The following is a 24,972-nucleotide window of genomic DNA, read 5'->3' on the forward strand; positions in this document are numbered from 1 at the left end:
ATCATGAAAAATCTGTATGTGAATGCTTACAGCAATTTTACTGATAATTGCCCCAAACTGGAAATAACCCAGATGTGAACAGATATGCAATTTGTGGTACATCCAGACAATGGAGTACAACTCAGCAATAAAAAGGAAGAGACTATCGATTTCATGCAGAAACATAGATGAATTTTAAATGCATTTTTCTATGTGAAAGAAACCAGACCTAAAAGGCTACATATCCATTTATATGAAATTCTGGAAAAGGAAAAACAACATGGACAGAAAACAGATCAGTAGTTGTCAGGCAGGAATCTCAGATCCTTCTGCCCCTTACCATGCAGGTCATGAGTCAGATAACTGAAAGAAGATTCTAGCAGCTTTATGCAACAGACATACTTTATTCTTCAGACATGAGCTTCACAGACATGCTTTATTCCTCCAAGACAAGCTCAGGCTCTGCCCCCACTCTGCTGGCCCTCCCTGCTCTGCCGACCAGCAGTTCAGAGCAGCTGTCTCTTAAATCACAAGCGGCCACAAGCCAAATGCATAACATAATTACAACAAACATGCTAAATGAGTAAATGGGCGCATATGTGCAATTACATTACTCTTATATAACTTGTTTCTAACAACCATGCTGAATCATGCCCATTTGTAACAAATAGGAGGCAAGTGAGCCTGACTAAGCTGTTCTTTACACTGGTTTTACTTTCCTTATGGTGGTTGCCTGGGATAAGGGGTTAGGGAGGGTTTACTACAAAGATGCCATACAAGGGAATTTGGGGATGATGAAACTGTTTTGTATGACATTGTGATGGTGGATATGTTACTGATCATTTCTCAAAACCCAAAAAATGGTACCCACAAAGAGGGAAATTTCTTTAAAAAGTCAACCAGGATATTGTGAGAAGTGAAGATGAAATGCAGACTGACAAATTAATGTAACTATACTACAAATGAACTACATAACCTCACTAACGGGGGTGGGGAAGAAAGAAATTGACCTAAGTAACTTTGGAAAACAGTGTTTGGACTGGAAACTGAAAGGTTAGGTAAAAAAAGAAAATAACTGTACATAAACACTGCACTTTGGTTGATACATTTCTTTCTCACAGAGGTATGGAATAGCACTTCTGAAGTTACTTTACATGCATAAAAAATAAATAACTATATTGTTGACTATGTGAGCCACATTTCCCATAGCCAGAGAAAGACATTACATATAAAGAAAAGGAGAAGGCTAGAATGAAGCCTGAGGTGTTGGATTAGGGTCCAAGGTATCAGTATAAACTCACAGTTTAAAAGAAACAAAAAAAGAGATAGAATTAGAAGTAAATACAGATGTGTATGTATATGCATGAGCTAGTATACATACACATGTTTTCTAGATCTTTCCACCATTGGGCCTGGAAAAGTTACTTTCCTATAGCAATGAACACATCTAGCTTCTAGACAATGGTTCCTAAATTTTATTCTCTAATAAAAGGATCCAAGGTTTCTTAAGAAATGGTTGATTCCATGGCTGAGGCAGGGAAAATACAAGATCAGCCTGAAGTATCTTGGGGTGACAGAAACTAATAAAGTGTTCACAAAAAAAGGATGGGGTTATATGTTAAAGCGCAAAGGAACCAACTGGAAAGAACTGCTCTTCCAAAAACAAAGCCAGAACAATTTAAGCAATAAAATAAGTAATGGTAATATTGTATTATAGTCAAAAGACTGAAGCAAATATCAACAGACCCAGGAAATTTCTGGGGAAAAAAGAAATAAAAAAAGGAGACTGCTAACAGATGCTAAAAATATTACAAAGCTACAAAATAATTAAAACAGTATAGTACTGGTACATGAGTTACAGACAGATCAACTGCATAGTCCAGAAATAAAGAACACACTAGAATATAATAAATAACAAATGTGGCATTCCTAATCAGTGGGAGTGAAGAATGGATTATTTAATAAACGATGCTAGGACAGACAGATCATTAGTCATTTGGAAAAAAAAGCAAAGTCTCCTACTTCACAATACATGCCAAGTAAATTTCAGAGTGATCATATATTTAAATATAAAAACGAAACTACAATAGAATTAAAAAATAAGTGGGAGAACGTTTTTATAATGATAATTAGGAAGTCCTCTCTAATTATGATGCCATAGTTAGATTGGCCTTCCTGAAGCCTTTTCAATAAGGTTCTAAAAATGTTATTCTTTATAAATGATTTTCTGCATGGGAAAAAATATCACCATAAAACCAAGCCAAACAACACACTTGGAAACATTCTTTAAAAAATTTTTAAAAGATTAAAAATTAATTTCCTTAATCTAAAAGAACTCCTACAAATCAATAAAAGACTTTTGACCCAACAATTTCACTCTTATCAAATTATTCTAAGAGAAGATTCCATAGAAGCTACAATTTGCCAGAAGACACTAATTGCATCACTGCCTGTAGCAATGAGTATTTGTGAACAACCAACATGTTTATCGGTAAATTTATGGCTAAGTATATTATGGCAGGTTAATGTAATGGAATATTATGTAGCCATCTAAATGATAATTATGAGAGCACATGCATATGCAGCAATTGGAAAATATCTGTGATATAATGCCAAGTGATCACAGAATGTAAATTTGACTATGCATGAATATAAATGTAAAATGCAAAGAGAAAATAGTTATTATATAAGAGTAGTTGAAATGATGGGGTGATTTAACTTTTGATTATTTCCAAGGTGAATATATATGCACACATATATCCATATACGTATATGTAAAGATACATGTATACCTATTAGTGAGTCCATATTGATATAAAAAACTGAAAAAATAAATAAATTGAAAGACAAGGAAAGACTGAGAAACTGGCACAAATTGGAAAAGACTTAGGAGACATGACAACGATGCAACGTGTGATCCTGGCCTGGATGCAGAAAATGGACATTAGTGAAACAACTACTAAAATCCAAATAAAATCTGTCATTTCATTAATACTATTATACTAATGTTAATTTCTTAGGTTTGATAATTACACTATGGATAGACAAAGCAGGTAAAGAGTATACAGGAACTCTGTACTATGCTTGCAACTCATATGTCTCAAATTACAATAGAAACTTTAAAAAAATCAAATGGTATGAACATTTCATAACAAAGCAAAAAAGAAATGGAAATGATGTGATGTGCAGACCCAGAAAAACCAAAGATGAAAAACAAAAAAATGTGAAGAGAAGAAGAAATATATGGAAAGACTTATAAAAGACTTATTTCTTCAGACTAAAGCCTTCCTGAATTTTAAGAAAGATTAGTACAGATTGATAGACATATACCTTTATTGCAGTAAAGTTCCTAACTCCAACTGATAAATTACTGGACAGAAATAAATTTACAAAGGGAGGCAAATCATAGCAGCATCAGATTTCTCATCTACAGTATTGGAAGCTGGAAGGCAGTGGAGCAAATCCATGGACTACTGAGAAAAAAGGGTGGGTGGGGGGGGAGTCATCCTAACAAGAGACCACAGTTTATGTCTTTAAGTGTATAATATTGCAAAAATTAATATCTCTGGATTTTACTCAGCAAGAACCACCCTACCTACCTGATTCAAAACAGACTGAGTCAAGAATGATAAAAACTTTGTGGCATTTCTTGATTTTAAAACAAACCCATACTTTTATGCCTGTTTCATCTTAGTAATACAATGCAAACTTTAAAATAAATATGAGATTTCAAAAACATGCAGATTGAATTTCAGCAAGTTTTTGGGAAAGAAGAAACTTAATATGTTGTGGCAATTACAACATAGTGAAAAAGACTGAATTCCCGGGGCTTGCAAAAAAGAAATCAAATAATGTGTTAGATACCAGCTTAGGCTCGAAAGAGGGCCCTCTGAACTCAGCGAACTATGGAGACATGACTGGAGAATGATGAAACATTTAAGAAGCTGCCAGGAGCCCTTCTGTTTTAAGACCTTTTAAAAAGTTATTGTGGAAAGGAATCAATTCTTTGGTCAGGCTAGTAATTGCCACGAAATTTCAGATTGTGTACACATAGCTGGAAAACAATTATTTAAAATCTCTATCTTTGCTATGCTATGACTAGAAGATATTGCTCATTTGTTCTGTGTCATAAAATTCTGTAGTGCATGACTAAAAACATCTAAGCCTTGGGCCATTTTCCTAATTCTATTTATTATGCATTCTATGGCTATGTGTATAATTCACACATCCTCAAATAATTCCAAATTCACATTGCTTGATCCCAAAGACTGACTTTATGATCTACCAATATTCTATGATGCCTGCCACATTCGTGGGCAAAAGCATCAGATGCCTAAATTTAATAAAATATTGCCTGAAAAGACAATGATCTTACTAAAGTTTGAAAATACTTACTTATACATTTTTCAATGTTAGTCACCATATTTTGAATTTTTATTGAAAACTCCAATCTGTTGGGATCTATAAAGAGATTTGTAGGCAGTTCCGAAGTTCTAAAATAGAAAACAAAAAAAGCATATTTTAGGAGAATTTAGTAATTAACACAAAAATACAATTACTTGTAATTTTTAATGTCTAATACTTACTTATCATACATGTGTTTATTCTCAAACTCAGTCGCAATTTCTGTGTCTATTAGAATCCATTGAAAGAAAGAAAGAATAAAAAATTGATTGATATTTATATCAGCTAAATGACAAGTTGATATATGTCAGTGATTTCCAAATATCCTAAAAATGAACTGGAGAGGTTGTTTGAAAGGCAGTATTCAAGCAGTATACCTCATCCCCAGATTCTGATTAAGGAGGTCTGATAAACATCCCAGGTGTTCATCTTGATATAAAGGGTCCCTCAGGCCACCCTCTGTGAGAAATTCTGTGTGTACTGAGAAGCAAATAAGTAACGGTATTATTACTTACATGCACTACAAATGATCTGTAAGTTTATGCTCCCTTTTTGCACTATTTACCTTAAAATTTATACAAATCAAATCTATAAGTTGATAATACACAAATTATTAAAATTCTATCACTTATTATTTTCCAGATGTTAGGATATTTCCCTTCATTCTTAATAGTCTCATTTGTCTTACCTGAAAAAATATCTTCAGAGTTGTAACTATATTTTTTGGGTTTCTTTGCTTCGGGGAGCAGTTCTTCACTTATGTGTTTTTTGACACAGTTGTCTTCATTTTCTGACATTTCATCTTCTTCACACATCACACATCTTTCAGGGCACTCATTAGACTCATGAAAGTTCTCTTTAGAATTTTCTGGAGAATGATTCTCAGCAGGAATTCTCAAGCGTAGATTTACTTCAAATACTGGTGCGTATATTTTTCTCAAATCCATCTCCACTTTAATACTATTCAAAATCTAATTTAACAGATATATTAGGGAGCCAGTGACAATATATAATTAATAAAGCATTTAATTTAGAATAATACAGACCTACATTTAAATAATAAATCCTAACTCCAGTATAACTGAATAACACTGTATTACCATATTCCTGTTACTTGAATGTTAAGTAAATTAAATGTGAAATAAATGATATGTTATCATGAAGGAGTTCCTTCAAAAAGACTGTGTAAATTGATGCCAGAGTGGATACATATTAGTCACTTGAGAGCTTATTAAAAATACAAATTCTTAGGCCCTCTCCCTAGAGATTTTGAGTTAAAATGTCAGGGGCAGGGCCCGGGACTCTAAATCACGTAAAAGCTGAACAGGTGATTCAATTGTGTACCTGTGTTAAAGAATTGCAAATCAGGAACATACTTCAAATCAATTACTATAGATCCTAGTTCTTTACTTTAATATGCATATACTAGTGTAAGTATCCCCACTGAAAAAAGTATAGGGGTATTTCAGATATAAATATCTTATTTGCACAATGTAATTGTTCTTAGGCTTTTTTTAGGCTTGGGTTCTCAATTAATCTATTGATCCCTCACATCCCATAGTCTGTTATGCCTGAGACATCTATTGTGTAATGTTTCTCAGGGTAGGGATCTGAATCACCTGCTAGAATCTCAACCTTTAGTTCCAGTCATAAACAAAGAGGCAGTTTAATAGTATAAATAACCCCCCTTAGTGCCCTATTAAAGAGCATGAAGGTGACTTGCAAGCCATAAAAGTTCACACAAATGAGTACAGAGTTTCTGTTTGGGATAATGAAAAAGTTACAGAAATGGGAAGTGGTGGTGGTTGCACAACACTGCAAATGTACTTAATGCCACTGAATTGTACACCTAGAAATGCTTCGAATGACAAATTTTATGTTATGCATGTTTTACCACAATGAAAGAAAGTTCACGCAGATATATATAATTCTTAACAAATAAATAATGTGCTACTTAGCTTACTCTGGAAAATGACTTCGAATTAACTCTGAGAATGACTGAACCTCAAGCCATATATACCTTCTAACATTACAGCATACAAATGTTTTGCATAAAATCATTATTTAAATATAATAATAGTTACTATTTCATGAGTGCTTATCATGTCCTAGGCACTACAGTAAACAAGTTACCATCGCCTCATCCCCCAAATAACCCTGAGAGTTATTGTACATACTAAGAAACTGAAACTCACGAGACTCAGGAAGCTTTGTCAAAGGCTGTATTGCCAACATGCAGTAGGACAGAGTTCAGTCATGGGTCTGGGACTCCAAAGCCCGTCATTATAATATGAACTGGGGCTTGGAAATCTTTTTGAAATACAGAACTCTTTTGGCTGTTATGCTTTTTATGCCAACAATAATAAGTAAATACTAACTTAAGCATATGACCTGAAACTATGAAACTACTGGAAGAAAACAGGGGAAATGCTTCAGGACACTGGTCTGGCGAAGACTTTATGGAGAAAACCTAAAAAGTACAGGCAACAAAAGAAAAATGGACAAACGGGATTATATCAAACTAAAAAACACAGCAAAGGAAACAATCAACAACGAAAAGACAATGTGCAGAATGAGAAACTATTCAGCTGGCAAGGGATTAATATCCAGAATATACAAGAAATTCAAACAACAACAGAAAAAAACCCAAATAATCCAAGTAAAAAATGGGCAAATGACCTACGTCCTAATGGCACAAGTATATTCAAAAAAACATCATCACTAATCATCAGGGAAATGTAAATTAAAACCACAGTGAGATGCAATCTCACCCCAGTCAGAATGGCTATTACCAAAAAGACAAAAAATAATAAATGCTAGTGAGGATGCAGAGAAAGGGGAACTCTTACACATGGTTGGTGGGAATTTAATTCGTACAGCCATTATGGAAAAATATATGGAGATTCCTAAAAACAAAAAACAAAAACAGAACTATCATATGATCTAGCAATCCCACTGCTGGGTATATATCCAAAAGAAAGCAAATCAGTATTTCGAAAAGGTATCTACACTCCCACATTTACTGCAGCACTATTCACAACAGTGAATACAGAATCAACCTACTGTCCACCAACAGATAATTGGATAAAGAAAATGTGTATATACATGACGAAATACTATTCAGCCATAAAAAAGAATGAAATCCTGTCATTTGCGGCAACATGGGTAAGCTTGGAGGACATTAAGTGAAATAAACCAGGAACAGAAAGAGAAATACTGCATGTTCTCACTCATATGTGGAAGCTAAGAAAGTTGAGAGCATAGAGAGTAGAACAGTGGTTTCCTAGAGGATGGCAGGGACGGGGGGAGGAAGAGTGGGAAGTTGGTTAACAGACACAAAATTACAGGTAAATAGGAAGAATAAGTTCTAGTGTTCCATAGCACTGTAGTGTAACTATAATTTACAATAATTTACTTTATAGTTTCACTTAGCTGGAAGAGAGGATTTTGATTTTTCCAGCACATACACACATAAATAAATGTTTGAAGTGATAGATACACAAATTACCCTGATTTTTCATTGCACACTGAATACATGCATCAAAATATCACATAGTACCCCATAAATATGTATAATTATTATGTTATTTAAAAATTTTTAAAAAGAAGAGATAAATAGGACACAAAGACTTTTAAGCTGGGCAAAGCCTACATGGGTGTTTATTTTGCAGGTACAATATATTTAATAAAGACTTTATAAATATAATTCATATGTATTGTACAAGTTCAGACTACATAGAAATGTATATAAAAGAAAGTAAAAATTACCCAAAATTCCTACCACCCACAGATAATCACTGTTAATATCTGGTGTGTATATTTCCAGACTTCAAACTATGTAAGTGTGCATATTTGTTTTCTTTAATACATGTGGACATTTTCCTGTTATCAAATCTACTTAAAATACATTAAAAAGGAAAAAATATATAAAGTCCTTATATACTGCTATCTCATAAAAATGCTGCTTTACTAAATAGGACAAGCACTTACCATATAGAGTTTAAATCTCAAGAAAATAATGCCCGGGGGAGAAAAACAATTCCTCATGGCAAGAAACTAATAAATATTTCTCTAGAATTTTTTCAAGGTTTCCATATTTGGCTTAGTCACTTTTAAGTTAAGAATACAGAAAAACGATTACACTGTATAATGTTGAATATACTAATTATCCTGATTTGAGCATCACATATTGCACAAAGGTATCGATATTCAACTCTGTACCCCACAGGTTTGTACAATCAACTATGTTTCAATAAAAAAAAGAACACAATAAACAAATGCTTGGAAGAACAGCAAAGAAAGTTACAGTAGTACAGCAGTGGGAGTAGAAGGGGGTGGATGCTACTCTAGATAGGGTGGCCTTCCCTGACCGTTCCCATGTAGAACAGCATACAGTATCACTCTGTATTCCCTTCTCTTCCTTTCTTTTTCATCATAGTATTCATCACTTCATTTATCTCTCTCTCCTGAAAGAATATGAGCTCCAAGAGGTCAAGGAATTTATTCTGCCCACTGCTTTATTTCAGTACCTAGTTCAGTGCCTGGGACATAGAAAGTACTCAATGACTATAAACTGAAAGAATGAACAAATGAGCCAAATGAGATAGATAGCTGTTATTATAGCTTTTTACGGTGGAAGCAGATGTATGACTGTGTGTGTCTGTGTGGCAAGGAATTGTGAGTACATATCACATCGTAAATTCCAAAACTTATTATTCATTTTATATCAAAAATGTATTTATATTTTCAAATAGCATTTTACCTCATTAAAATCAGTGTCTGTTTTTACTTCGGACTTTAGAGCAGAAATAGCACGTGAGTTTGAATTATTAACAAGTTCTTCACAATCATTTATCTTTCCAGTAGGAAAATAGTTGTCCTTGAGTGTTCTAGATTAAAAAGTGGGAAGAAAATAATAATCTTTTAAAAATCATATATCTCATTAATACAAAAAATATATACAGAACTCTTACCACTCAACAACAAAAAAGAAAAAACCCAATTAAAAAATAGGCAAAGGACTTGACTAGATCTTTCTCAAGAGGAGAGGAGATACATAGACGGAAAATAAGCACAAGAAAAGATGCGTAACATCACTAATGATAAGGGAAATACAAATCAAAACCACAATGAAATATCACCCCACACCCACTGGGATGGCTATTATTAAAAAAAAAAAAAGCAAAAACAGAAAGTAATAAATGTTGCCAAGGATTGGAACCCAGGTGCATTGTTAGTGGGAATTAAAATGGTGCAGGCATTGTGGAAAACAGCACAAAGGGTCCTCAACAAGTTACATGTGGAATTACTGTATGATCCAGTAGTTGCATTTCTAGTTATACAGCTAAAAGAATTGAAAGCAATGACTGAAACAGATATTTCCATACCAGTGTTCATAACAGCACTATTCACAATAGCCAAAAGGTGAAAATAACCCAAATGTCCATCAGCAGATGAATGGATAAACAAAATGTGGTATATTCATACAATGAGATATTACTCAGCCTTAAAAAGGAATGAAATTCTGATACATGCTACAACATGGATGAACCTTGAAAATATTATGCTAGGTGAAATAAGTCAGACACAAAAGAACAAATATTGTATGATTCCACTTATATGAGGTACCTAGAATAGGTAAATTCTTAGATACAGAAAGCATAATACAGTACCATGGCTGGAGGCAGGAAGGATAAGGGGGATTTACTGTTAATGGGTACAGAGCTTCAGTTTGGGATGATGAAAAGTCCTGGAAATGTATAGGAGTGACGGTTGCACAATACTGTGAATGTACAGAAAGCCACTAAATTGCACACTTAAAAATGGTTAAAACGATAAATTTTATTTTATGTATATTTACTACAATAATAAAAATCATGTCTCATTTTAGCAGGATGTGGAACAATAGGAAGTAAAAACATTCTATAAGTCTTAATTGGGGGGAAGGAGTAGAAAAATAAAGCATTTATGAAAAAATATATACAAATAGGTAAATATAATTTTAATCATGATTGTTAGGAAGATGGAGAAACCATAAACAAACAAAAGGATAAAGAAGTCTAAAACACAGAAGAGGGCATATTTTGGGAATAAAGAAACAAATTACCAAAAAACAGGAAAATAGGGGGGAAAAAAGAAAAAAAAAACCAACAAAGTAAAAAAAATTTATAAATAAAATGGGAGAAATAAAATCAAAGCATATCGGTTATTACTAAATGTGAATAGGTTCGATTTCCCTATCAGAAGACAGAAACTGTCAGCTTGGGCTAAAAAGTAAAAACAAATCATTATGTTATTTATGAGAAAGACATCTACAATGAAGTTTACAAGTAAGGTTGAAAATGAAGGTATTAGGAGTTTCTGGCAGCAAAATCATTGCTGTTTTTTTTTTTTTTAAACTTTCTAAATCTCATAAAAACTAGAGAGAGGAACCAGAATTGCTAAAGAAAAAACTCCACAGCTTCCGTCTTCAACCCTAAAATAGAGGTAGTTAAGACCCAAATCACCCAAGAGCAGCAGGGCCTGTGAGGGATCAGAAATCATCAACAAATGCTCACCCTCAAAAGGAAAGGGCCCCATTGTGAGTGGAAGCCAAGGCTAGTGAGTCTGAGAACATCAGTGCCACTAGCACAGGCCCCTGCTCACTCAAAATTTCTGGTGAGGATAGAGGGACCACAGGGAACTGAAAAACAGTGGGAAATTCATAAAGTGCTAAAATGGCCTATGCCCTGAAGGACTTCAGATATACTCAACAATTGCTGTCTTACAGAACAGACTCAAACTGAAGAAACACCACAGGGGGCAGAATCCAAACTGTGCTTGATGGAAACACTGGGGAACCCATAAGAGAGATTCAGATACTCGCTATAGGGATGAGGGGCCCAGAGATGGCAGATTCCAGAAAGTACTCTAATATTTAAGGCCCACAGAAGTCTGGATAACATAGAAACAGAGGCAGTGAACGTTCCTGAATTAAGTTTAGGCTTCAGAGAAAAAAAAAACAGTTGTTTCATAAAAAGGTATATTATTAAATATTTCAGAGTAACAACAGAGGAGAGAACCCTTGAGCTGTGGATTCCTTTTCATAAGAATATTCCTTAATGGTCCAGGAGAACCTACTCATTTTAATATGGGAATCCAAAATGACAATTATAGAATCCCACAAAGAGACATGGTAAGAAAAAACAGAAATAAATTGATTTCAAATGATTCTCATGTTTCCTTAACTAGAACTCTATACCCAGTGAAGATGTTTTTAGGCAATTAAAAACTGAAGGAACTCTTTCCCAGCAGGCCTGCACTAAAAGAAATACTTAAAGGAAGTTTTTCAGGAAGAAGGAAAATGATCCAACAAAGAAACAAAAAGGGAAAGAACACAAAAAAATGGTTATTATATGGGTAAAGATAAATGGATATCAACCATTCAAAATAACACTTTTAATGTTTATTGGAGTTAAGATATGCAAACAACTAAATGCATTTAAAATATATGTGAAACAATACTGTGAAATGCAAAAGAGTAATTGGAGTTAAAGTGTTCTAAAGTTTTAGCAGTATCATGGAAGGGATGAATGTAATAATTTGTTTGAGGGTACTTCAAAAAGTTCATGGAAAAGTAGAATTCAAAGATTACAAAATAGAATTTAAAAATTACAAATATTTCCATGAACTTTTTGAGGACCCCTCTTGTTAGTCTATAAGGATACCTACTTTTCGATTAATCAGTATTTTTAATTCTTTTAATATTTTCCTTTCTATTATCTTGTTAGTGTTATATCCTTCCATTATCTTTTAGTGGTTACCCTAGAGTAGGGGTCAGCAAATCTTTTCTGTAAGGGGCCAGATAGGAAGTTATTTTACTTTTTGTGGGCCATACGGTGGTCCCTGTCATAATTACTCAACTCTGCCTTTGTAAGTGAAAAAGCAGCCACAGACAATATGTAAAAAAATTGGTGTGGCTGTATTCCAATCAAATTTATTTATAAAAACAGACTGCCACAGGATTTGACCTATACTTTGCTGACACTTGGTCTAAGTGATAAATCCTAAATTGTCTACCAAAGAATACAACCTACTGAATGGGAGAAAATATTTGCAAACCGTACATCCAACAAAGGATTAATATCCAGAATATAAAAGGAACTCAAACAACTTCACAGTAAAAAACCAAATAATTCAATTAAAAAATAGGCAAAGGAGCTGAATAGACATTTTTCAAAGGAAGACATACAAATAGCCAACAGATACATGAAAAAATGCTCAACTGACATCACTAATCATCAGGGAAATGCAAATCAAAACCACACTGAAATATCGTTTCACCCCAGACAGACTGGCTATTATCAAAAACACTGAGAATAATAAATGCTGGTGAGGATGTGGAGAAAAGGGAACTCTTCTACACTGTTGGTGGGACTATAAATTAGTATAGCTATTATGGAAAACAGCATGGAGGTTTTTCAAACAACTACAGATAGAACCACCATATGATCCAGCAATCCCACTGCTCGGTTTATACCCAAAGGAATGGAAATCATCATGTCGAAGGGATACCTGCACTCTGATGTCCATCACAGCTCTATTTACAATAGCCAAGATATGAAACCAACTTAAATGTCCATCAGCATATGACTGGATAAGGAAAATGTGGTACACATACACAGTGGAATACTACTCAGTAATAAAAAAGAATGAAATTCTGCCATTCGCAGCAACATGGATGAGCTTGGAGAAAATTATGTTAAGTGCAATAAGCCAGGCACAGAAAGAGAAATACTGCATGTCCTCACTTGAAAGTAGGAGCTAAGAAACAAAGAAAGAAAGACTGTAACAGAATGTTGAACTTTCAGAAGGAGAGAACAGACCCATAGTTACTATAGATAGGAAAGGAGAGAGGGGATAGGGAGTAACTGGGTAAGGGACACAAAAAATAATTATGATTGTAATGATGAACATGCTAATAATATTGATTTGATCACCACATACTATACACAAACACAGATACTCACCTCTGTACCCCATAAATACGTATAATCAAAAATAAATAAATTTTTTAGGAAAAAGAAATCCACATGTTTACAATGGAAAGAGATGCAGACTATTGTAGTATTCTCAGTTTCAGAATTAAGCCCATCTAACTAAATAGCTGTGCCCCATAAATATGTATAAATAAAAATAAAAATTAAAAAAATAAACTTTCTAAATTAAAAAAAAAAGAAGAGCTATTATAACTAATAAGGGAGCTTAGAAAGGTCATGGATACAAGGAGAATATACAAAAATCAATTGTATTTCTTTATACTAGTAATACACAATGATAAATCAAATTAAAAAGAGTACCATCCGTAACGGCATCAAAATATGAAATATACAGTTATAAATCAAACAAAAAAGTGCAATATTTGCACACTGATGAGAGAAATCAAAGAAGATCTAAATAAAGGGAAAGGCATACCATGTTCCTGGCTTTGAAGACTGAATATTGTTAAGATGTCAGTTCTCCTCCAATTTATCTAAAGATTCAATGTAATCTCAATAGAAATCTCAATAGGCCTTTTTTAAAAAGAGAAATCTTCAATTTAATTCTAAGATTCATATGGAAAAACAAGTAAATTAGAATAGTCAAAACAATTTTGAAAAAAAAGGACAAAGTTGGAGAACTCATACCTGGTTTCAAGACTAATAAAGTTATAGTTATGAAGACTGTGAGGTATTGGTGAAAGGACAGATTCACAGACCACTGGAATAGAAAAGAGAATTGAGTAATAGACCCAAAATTGTATTTAACTAATTGATTTTCTACGAGGTACAAAGGCAATTCTCTGGAGGAAGAATAGTCTTTTCAACAAACTGCTGAAGTGATTGAATCCTCATATGCAAAAATATTCAAACCACACCTTACATCATTTACAAAATTTAACTCGAAAGAGATCACAGATAAAATGTAAACTCAAGAACTACAAAACTTCTACAAGAAAATATTGGAAAAAATCATTATGATTTACGGTTAGGCAAAGATATCTTAGATAGGAAACCAAAAGCTCAAATCTTTGAAGGAAAAGAAATGATAAACTGGACTTCACCAAAATTAAAAACTCTTGCTCTTTAGAACACACTGTTAATAAAATAAAAGGATAATTCAAAGACTGGGAGAAAATATTTGTAGAACACAGATCTAATAAAGGATTGGTATCCAGAATACTTAAAAATTCCTAAGTCAATACAAAAACAAAAAAATCTAATTTTAAAATTGGTGGAAGATTCGAGCAGACACTTCACCAAAGAAGATGTACACATAACAAATAAGTACTGAAAAAATGCTCAACATCATTAGAAATTAGAGAAATGCAAATTAAAACCACAGTGAGATACTTCTACATACCTACAAGAATGGCTAAACCAATACCAACAAAATACCAAATTCTCATTAGGGTGAGGAGAAACTGGAACTCTAATACATGGCTGGTAGCATGTAAAATGGTACAGTTGCTCTGGAAAACAACTGGACAGTTTCTTATAAAGGTAAGCTTACCCTATAAATTAGCAAGCCCACTCTTAGGCATTTTCCCAATGAAACATTTTTCTTTATAAAAACCTGGACATGAATGTTTATAATGCCTTTATTCATACTTGTCCCAAACTGAAAACAATCCAAATGTCCATAAATTAGTGAATGTTAAACTACAGTATATCCATGAAATGGAGTACTACTCAGCCATAAAAATGAATGAAGTACTTTATATATGCAACAAGGATGAATCTCAAATGTAGATGCTAAGTGAAGGAAGCCAGACTCAAAAGACTACATACTATATGATTCTATTTTTGTGACATTTTGGCAAACCCAAAACTATAAGGAAAGAAAACAGGTCAGTAATTGCAAGGTCTGGGTGGGGGTGAAAGGAACTGAATATAAAGAGGCATGGTAGAACATTTTGGATGATAGAAATATACTATATCTTGATTGTGGTGGTGTTAAACAACTGTTTGTGATTGTCGAATTTCATAGAACTGAACACCTAAGAAGTGTGAATTTATTAAGCACATATCACTTGTCAGGTACACTGTTAGATCCTGGGCATACAATGCTGAGCCAAAAAGTAGATATATTTTTTGCTACAATGGAGCTTACAGTCTAGAAGGAGGGAAAGATATTAATTTACTAATCACAGAAAATATATATATTTAACATTACAATAAATACCTCAAAGAAAATGTTCAGGATATTGTGAGACTGAATCTGGTATGACAGAAGTATCATTTGATAGGAGTTAATGAGGTAACCAAGAGAAAAGGGTGTTCAAAATATCCCTAGAAAGCATGTCAAAGACCCTAGGGAACAAGGAACATGATTGAGAAAGTGAGAAGAGGTCGGCATGACGAGAGTAAAGTGATGAGAACAGCACAAGATATAATGTGCTTAGTCAGATCTATCAATAATCAATGTCTTTTTCACAATTCTAAAAGTTTCTGAAGAATCTTGTTATAAAATCAAATAATTCTACATAATCATTTCAACCCATAGACACCAAGTGAAGAATGAAAGTTTTCATATGTTAGGCATAAAACAGGTCTCAATACATTTAAAATGATTAAAATCATACAAAGTATGTTCTTTAACCACCACAGATTGGAGTTAGAAATCAACAACAGAAGAAAGTCTGGGCAAGTCACAAACACGGTTATGTGGAAATTAAAGAACATACTCCTAAATAACCAGTGGGTCAAAGAACAAATTGCAAGGGAAATTCGATGAGATAAATTAAAATGAGATAAATTAAATGAATTAAAATGAAAACAGAACACACCAAAACTTATTGTATGTGCTTAGAGAGATTTCATAGCTGTAAAACTACATTAAAAAAGAAAAGAGAATCTTAACTAAGTAATCTAACCTTCCACCTTTAACAAAGATAAAAAGAAGAGCAAACTAAGCCCAATGCAAGCAGAAAGAAGAAAGTAATAAAGTCTAGAATGGAAATAAATTCAATAGAAAATATTTAAAAAAAGAGAAAATAAATAAAACCAAAAGTTGGTTCTTTAAAAAGGTTGACAAAATTGACAAACCTTTAGCTAGAGTGACCAAGAAAAAAAGAGAGAAGCCACAAATTACTAAAATCTAGAATGAAAGAGAGGATATCACTACTGACCTTACAGAAATAAAAAAAATTATAAGTAAATACTATAAACAACTTTATGCCAACAGTTTTGATGACTTAAATGAAATGACAAAGTCCTAGAAAAACAAAAGTTACCAAAATTGTCTCAAGAAGAAATTAAAAATCTGTATAGATCTAAAACAAGTAAAAAGATTGAATTAGTAATTTTAATACTTCCTGCAAAGAAAATCCCAGGCCCAGGCTTCACAGGTTGATTTTACCAAACATTTCAGGAAGAATTAACACCAACCCTTCACAAACATTTCCACAAGACAGAAGAGGAGGTAACACATTCCCCAGTTCATTCTATGAATTGGGGCGAATATGACCCTGGAACCAAAAGCAGACAAAGAGATCATAAGAAAACTACAGAACAATGTTCTCTATGAAAATAGATACAGATATCCTAAAAAAAAAAAAAAAAAAAAACAGAAAACTGAATCCGGCAGCATATACAAAGATTATCCACTATAATAAAGTAGTATTTATCCAAGAATGCAAGGTTGGTTCAATTTATGAAAATGTATATAATGTAATATACCATATTAATAGAATAAAGTAAAGAACACAAGGTCATCTCAACAAAAGCAATAAATCATTTGACAAAATCCAAACCAAAGCATTCAACAAATGAGATAGAAGGCAACTTGTTCAACCTTATAAGCATCTGTGAAAAATCCATAGCTAACATCACACTTAATGATGAAAGTCTTTGAGTTTTCCCCCGAGATCAGGAACAAGAAAGAGATGTTCACTCTTATCACTTCTAATCAACATTGTACTGAAGTAGTTACCAGCCAGGGCAATTAGGCAACAAAAAGAAATAAAAGGCATCAGATTGGAAAGGAAGAAGTAAAATTATCTCTATTTGCAGATGATATAATCTCATATATAGAAAAACATAAGAAATAAAAAACAAAACAAAACAAAACAAATTATTAGAGCTAATAAACAAGGTCAACAAGGTTTCAGGATATAAGATCAATATACTAGCAACAAACAATTCAAAAATATAATCTTAAAAATAATTCCATTACAACAGCATCAAAAATTTAACAAAAAAAGTGCATGACTCATACACTGAAAATAACAAAACATTGTTGAAAGAAATTAAAGAAGATCTAAATAAATGGAAAGACATCTCATGTTTGTGGATTGGAAGACTATACTGTTAGGATGAAAACACTCCCCAGGTTGATCTACAGATTCAATACAATCCCTTTCAAAATTCCAGCTGCCTTTTTTTTGCAGAAATAGGCAAGCTAGTTCTAAAATTAATATGGAACATGAATATCCAAAACAATTTTAAAAAAGAAGAACAACGTTCCTTCAAAGATTCACACTTTGCAATTTCAAAACTTACTACAAAGCTAAGACAGTGTGGTACTGGCATATGGATAGACACATACATTAATGGAATGAAACTGAGAATCCAGAAGTAAACCCATACATTTACAGTTAGCTGAATGCCAACTAGGGTGCCAAGACAATTTAACAGAGAAAGAAATAGTAATTTTCTTTTCAACAAACACTGCTGGGACAATTGGATACTCACACAGAAGAGTAAATATCTTGCACCATATACAAAAATTAAATCAAAATGCATCAAAGACTTAAATGCAAGAGCTAAAGTTATAAAATCTTAGAAGAAAACAGGTATAAATCTTTATAATGTTGGATTAGGCAATGATTTCTTAACATACACCTAAAGCACAACGAAAGAAAAAATAAATTGGACTTCCTAAAAGTTAAAAACTTTTGTGCTCCAAAAAATACTATCAAGTGAGATGACCTACAGAATTCAAAATACACGAAGAACTCTTGTAACTCAACAATCAAAAGACAAGTAACGTAATTTAAAAATGGAGAAAGGATTTGAATAGGCATAACCCCAAAGAAGATATAAAAATGGTCAATAAGCACATGAAAAGATGCTCAAGATCATTAGTCATTATGGAAATAAAAATCAATACTGTTAAGAGGTCTATGGACACAGCTTAAATAATGATAGGTACGACTTATCAGGCATTTACTGTGTTTATTCTCAAAACAACTTTATGATATAGGTAGTAGGTAGTACTGTTATCTCCATTTTATAGATGAAGAAACTTTAGTCTAAAGAATTTATTTAACCTCTTTTAGGTTAATAGTTAACCTAAGTCAAACAACTAGTCAGAGGGCCGGCCCTGTGGCTCACTCAATAGAGTGCGGTGCTGATAGCGCCAAGGCCACGGGTTCGGATCCTATATAGGGATGGCTGGTGCGCTCACTGGCTGAGCGTGGTGCAGATAATACCATGCCCAGGGTTGAGATGCCCTTACCAGTCAAAAAAAAAAAAAAAAAAAACTAGTCAGAGACAAAACAGAGATTAGAACCCAGGTGGAATGACTCCACAAAGAGTGAAGTCACTTGAATCACTATCTACATACTCCTCATATAACATAAAATGCATACAAGACATGTTGTGCTTAAAAAGTGAGCAATAAAATAGTATACTAGGATTACAACAATGGAAAAATGTATAGGAAAAGTCAGATAAATGATATAAAAATAAGACATTTAAGTGATGAAATTAAGAGTGATTTTTTGTTTTCCAAATTTTCCATAAGATGAATTAACTATAATAAATTTTTTTTTTTAAATTCAGGATATAAAGAACTTTTCTAAATACACATACATACAACTCTTGCTTTAGAGGAAATAAAATTATAATGCACTGTCACTAAATAGGTTAAAGTCCTGGCACTGGCTCAAACCAGTTATGAGGCCTTAAGTGATGTAAGTTAAGCTCTGTGGATTCAGTAATAATTAGAGAAACAAAATAGATTATTTTTAATATTCTTTGAAATCTTATGAACTAATATATTTTCAGCTCTTTAGTTATGATAATAGAACTTTGATTTGACTAAAATGATACTGCTAAATTTTGATAGTTTGGACATCAAGCATCCCACCATTTCAATTAATATTCCATGTCTTACAAGTTACAGTAGGTAGATTCAGTTGTAGAAAATAAGAAGATGCTTTGTTTTTAACAGTGATATCTAAATAGAAGGTAAAAATATTTTTCAAATATTTTCTTAGATGGGGGAAGTTTTCAATAGATATTTCTTGGAAATGACTCAAATTCCAATTGAACCTTATAGGTCCTTCCAGAATCATTCTCACATATCTTTAGGAACTACCACTGAACATGGAAAATATGGTATATCTATGCATAGTACTGACAGATTTCGCAGATAAAAATACAGGACACCCAGTGAAATCTAAATTTCAGATAAACAACAAATAATTTTTAGTGTAGGTACTATCTGGGAAATGTTTATGTTATAAAGTTATTCATGATTTATCTGAAATTAAAATTTCATTGAGCATCTACTGCTAGACCCTTCTCAGCAGGCCAGTCTGTCTTCAGTTTGGCAGGAAAAACCAGGAGGCAGGAGTCTACATGCAGGCAGGGACTTGTTGCCATTTTGAATGGGCATGGACTGTCCCAGTGGGACACCAATTCCAGCTGAAACTGCCCACTGAAACCACCCACCACTGCTCATTTTGCCTAAAAGAACACAGAAAAGATTACTGCCTCTGATTTTATTTCTTGCCCTAGAAAGATTCCTTCTAATTCCATTTAATACAGTTGTGCTGGCTTTTCCTTGAAAATCCTTGCTGCTTTGTAGAATCCTCAGTCCTTCTGAAATAGTAGATTTCTAAATTGGGCTCAGATTCAAGGACTCTTATGCATATACTTTCCCCTCTTTTTTGTTATTTAATTGCTGTTATATAACTCAAGGGGGGCTGATATTCTTATATTTAATCAAATGCATTTTATTTTATTAGATTTCTGTGGCTTCCTGTTACAGGACTTTGTATGAGGTTTCATGGGGAGGTCCAGGTTTACTTTAAAGGACTCCTTGGGTTAACTGGCCAAGGGCCATTGCTTTGGTTGGCTGCTAAGGAGACTTGTGGGAGGACCATGTGAAACCACGTACTTCTCCAAGGTACACCAAACAAACCTGTCTTCTAGAAATGAGGGTGAAAGATCTCTACAGCCGAATGTATCTGTTATTTCTCTGAAAAGCTCAATCTATTACTTCAGCCCTCTTAGGGTGACAAATGTTTGCTGTTGCTTTGTTTCTTCTCTCTCCCACTCCTCTTTCTTCTTAAAGGAACCGTATAAATCAGATTGCCCTGGTAACCTTGGCCTTATAAAGCTTCTCAACTGTTTACAGTAAGGAAACAGTTGAGAAGTTTCTCTGAAGGTTGTCTAAACAATTTCAGATAAAAAGAACTAAAAATATTTTAAAGCTACTTAAACTTTAATCTTAGGATAAATTTTATTGTTGTGGTTATCCATATCTTATGAAACATTCAAAGAGTAATTTGTCCTGTGGTTGTATATTTTTGTGTAGTCGGGGGCAGACACTGCATAAACATTTTTAAAGGTTAAATGAAAACTGCTGGCTTTTCTCTAAATGAATTCCAATGCCTGGTAGTCAGTTGTGTCAGTCTGACAGCTCTACTTCTGTCCCCTAATCCTGCAGTCATTTATTTTTATGGTACCTACCTATATAAACCAGCCTGGCCTGTTGCTCGGTTGGTTAGAGCGCAGCCTTATAACACCAAGGTCACGGGTTTGGATCCCCATATGGTCTGGTTGCCAAAAAACTAAAATACAATAAACTAGCTCATAGAAAGTGCTATAAACTGGTAACCAAAAAAATGGTCACATTTGCCAGCTCCTCCCCCCTCCCCAAACAAACAAAAAAATTTCATTGAGCATCCTGTATTTTATATAGCAACAAGACCTATGTACAATTTTAGGGGACAAAATGGAAAATTTTCTTAAATTTTAAGGACAATGTTACATAAAATATTACTAAATAATTGGTTTAGATAACTGCAAAAATGAGCACATCATATCCTGCTACAGGGGGAATTTTCAAATTCTAGCTTAAATTATTAGATATTTCCACCATAAGTGGCATTACAAGATTATGATTATAAATTCCTTTTATAACTCAAAAAAGTGTGGTTTATGAAAGGATGAGTCGACACCAGTTGACGATCCACCGGAGAGAGCCCGTTTATTAGGCAGCACACACACACATATATAGGGCTTTAAGGGGAAAGCTGATTGGCTTAAAATACAATCCCTACTTAGCATACCGCATGGGGTTTGGGGGGGAGCTGATTGGTGTGTAATTCGCGCCGGTGGGAAGGAGAATACGGAAGAGAAGGGCAACCAGCGCCATGATGGGGTGTGGCCAAGAAGGGCTTATGTGATCGGGGTGTGATCTCTTGGGGCATTTGGGTCCCTACAGTTTACCTGATGAGATTTTCATTCTTTTTTTCCATTGAAAATGGCATTCTAGCAGAACCACTAAATAATTCCAAAAGTAGTGTGACTGCAGTATTCATAAGTTCACGGATGAGTTCCTGAAACATGTAGTCAACCAGCAGCAGAAACCTGAGAATTGTTTCTAATAAACGTCGACATTTGGGCAGCTTGAAATGTTTTGTGTCAACTTCAGAGAGTTTTGACTCAAAATACTCTTTAATTTCTTCCTTTTCTGCAACCTACAATTTAATAAACAGAAAATTTTCTATGTTAATATAGCATGATTTCTAGTCTATAATAGTTTTATTAGCCTGAATAACATATTGGAACTAAACTTCATCAACAACAATCATTAAAACTTTACGTTATGCTTATGCTATATTTAAACATCAAACACAAAAAACCTGTGTGTGTTCTGAAGCCTATGAAGTCTGGTGTCTCACTTATAAGCAGATAAGTTTTGGAAGTCAGACAAGGAAGTACATACTAATGAACATCTATGTGTTCCAATACAGAGGAACCTTCCTCAAATACATTGAGTGTTACCAACGGGGGAGAGTTAAGTCTGAGTGTGAAATTTCCTAAAAGCAGTCCAATGCTGCCTACCCTATGCTAGGCTATAGCAATTTGACTTTTTAAACACATATATGATACATGATACAGAACTAAGAAAAATTTTAAATTAATCAAATCTGATGTTAGAGTTCTATTTTTTAATTAATACAATAATATTTTAAAAATAATATAATACAATTGACTTTGGAGGTAATTGAAGAATGGCATTTTTGACCAAAAATATAGGACGATATCAGTACTGCTAGGACCATCAAACAATTCTAAATAGTGCTCTTAAAAATAATCGTTAAGTTCCACAAAATGATTTCTTTTAGGCAAGTAAACATGATGGACCTTAGAACTCTAAAAATATTTTCAATTTTTGTTCTTTTTATTGGTTCGTTCATGCCTTTCTTTTTTTTTTTTGCTCCAGTGATGCTTAAATATTTAATAAGCAGTCATGCTTTTCAACTTGTATTCTAATTTTTCATAAATGTAATTGTAGTTTTTTGTTGCCTTTCTCTGTTTCATTTTATTTACTTGTATTTTCTTTAAAATTAAATAGGTTAGTTTTTTTTATCAATTTTGCCAATTTTTTCTAGTACTATCTGTCTCTCTCTGGAGGAGTGGTTTACCAATGTGGTGCAGTTCTTTATTGATACAATACATGATTAAAGAAACTGCGCTAAAAAAAAAAAAGACAGAATAATTTTTATGCCAATTATGGGAGCAGCCACACTGGGCCTGGCAAATAGAGTACTGACTTTATTAATAATAAAGTAATACATTTTTCCTCATATTACTCATGGCACTCTCCCTGCCCTAGCTGCCCGAAGGACAAAATCATTGGCTAAGCCAATGCAAAGCCTTCTCTAACCGACTGTGCCTGCCTTTCCTGGCTTGTCTCTTACTAATCTCTCATACAAACTGTATTAGTCCATTCCTGTTGCTTATAACAAAATACACGGAACTGGGTACTTTGTAAGAAAACGAAGTTTATTGCTTACAGTTGCAGAGGCTAGGAAGTCCAGAGTCTAGGTAACACATCTGGCGAGACTTCTTTGGTGGTGGCTTTACAGCAACACAGGGGTCTTACATGGCAGAAAATGGTGGAGCAGAAAGAGTAAAGAGACACTAACCTCATTCACTCTTTTAAAGCCCTCCAAACCACACCCCTGACCACCATTTTTAATCCATTCACTATGGCATGAACCTACAATCTAATCACCGCTTCAAGCCTCACCTTTCAATTACCATAATAGGATCTCCCACCCTCAACAGTTACAGTGGGAATTAAGTTTTGGGGGGACATTCAACCCAAGGCATTCAAACTTGTTGTGGGGGGAGGAGGGGAGGTATGTTTTCCCAGGAGTGGCTACATGATTTGAAAACCTTAAGTGCATAATGTGTAGATTTTTAACTAGTACAATGGTGAAGCAAAGACTATTAACTATTCAAAACAAAGATTTTTAGCAATGGCACAAAAGCAACCTTAAATAGCTTAATAACTGTATTAGTACAAAAATATACAATGGGCATAGTAATGCTGGTCTTTTTCTTGAATATTGGTGAGGCTGATGGAGAATCTGGCTTTTTACAGGCTAACCTAATCTCTATCATCACAGGACATTTCGTGCATCAGGCATATCTCAATTCTGACTCTAGGTTTACATCACTGATGGTTGTTCTCAGTTTCCATTTCATCAGTTCTATGTGACTGTGCTCTATTTTTCCAGAGTTAGGTAGTTCCAAACATTGCCCAGAAGAATGCTTTTCAACCTATCTATACTTCAGATTCACTTGAGAGCTTTTATAGTACTGCCTGGGTTCTACCCTCAGAAATTATAATTGGTCTAGAGTGGGTCCTAGACATCACTATTTATTAAAAGCCCCCCAGACGAGTCTAGTGTGCAGCCTATTTGAGAACCACTAGCTTAGAATTTGGTCATAGTCAGACATTTCAGGACAGTTTGATAATTCATGTATTCATTTCCAAAACTCTATGAACGAGAGTACTTCAAAAAGTTCACGGAAATATTCATATTATCTTTTAATTCTATTTTTCCATGAACTTTTTGAAGTGCCCTCATATGCTAAATCTTCCTCACAAATGAAATTAGTAGGACAGATGTGTAATAATTTAAACTCTTTCTAAAGGGTATATCCACTGAAATTTAAAACATTGATTCATATTTATTAAAATTTGCATATCTCTTCTGAAATTGTGACTTTATCTCTATAAAGAGCTCCAAAATTCTCTAAAATCTGTGATGTGGCTGAATTCAGGGAAATTCCGTGAGAAATCAATAGAGTTCAGAACAGTGTTTCAACTCACATGTCAAGTTTAACTCTGGTCACTTGAGCTTCCGATAGGATTTCTTCTCAGAGAAGAAACTGTCAATATTCTTCTCTGAAATTCTGTAATAATGGTTCCCAGACCAGCCGCATCAAGCATCACCTGGAAACTTCTCAGAAATGCCAATTCTCAGACTATGCCAACTGAAACAGAAATCTCTCTCTCTTTTAAAAAATCAAGCCT

At 33.8% G+C, this 24,972-nt stretch overlaps 1 protein-coding gene across 1 annotated transcript in view; it reads right to left on the reverse strand.

The window, feature by feature from the left end:
* Positions 1-24,972, reverse strand: part of DNAH14 (dynein axonemal heavy chain 14) — a 338,933-nt gene that overhangs the window by 282,326 nt on the left and 31,635 nt on the right. The window contains exons 10-14 of the mRNA XM_063082910.1: positions 21,867-22,117; positions 9,146-9,272; positions 5,072-5,354; positions 4,566-4,611; positions 4,375-4,472 (exon numbers count right to left, since the gene is read on the reverse strand). Coding sequence (XP_062938980.1) covers positions 4,375-4,472; positions 4,566-4,611; positions 5,072-5,354; positions 9,146-9,272; positions 21,867-22,117 — 805 coding nt within the window. The remainder of the gene's footprint in view (positions 1-4,374; positions 4,473-4,565; positions 4,612-5,071; positions 5,355-9,145; positions 9,273-21,866; positions 22,118-24,972) is intronic.

This window comes from Cynocephalus volans, chromosome 18 (genome assembly GCF_027409185.1).
Source record: "Cynocephalus volans isolate mCynVol1 chromosome 18, mCynVol1.pri, whole genome shotgun sequence".
Taxonomy (NCBI): Eukaryota; Metazoa; Chordata; class Mammalia; order Dermoptera; family Cynocephalidae; genus Cynocephalus; species Cynocephalus volans.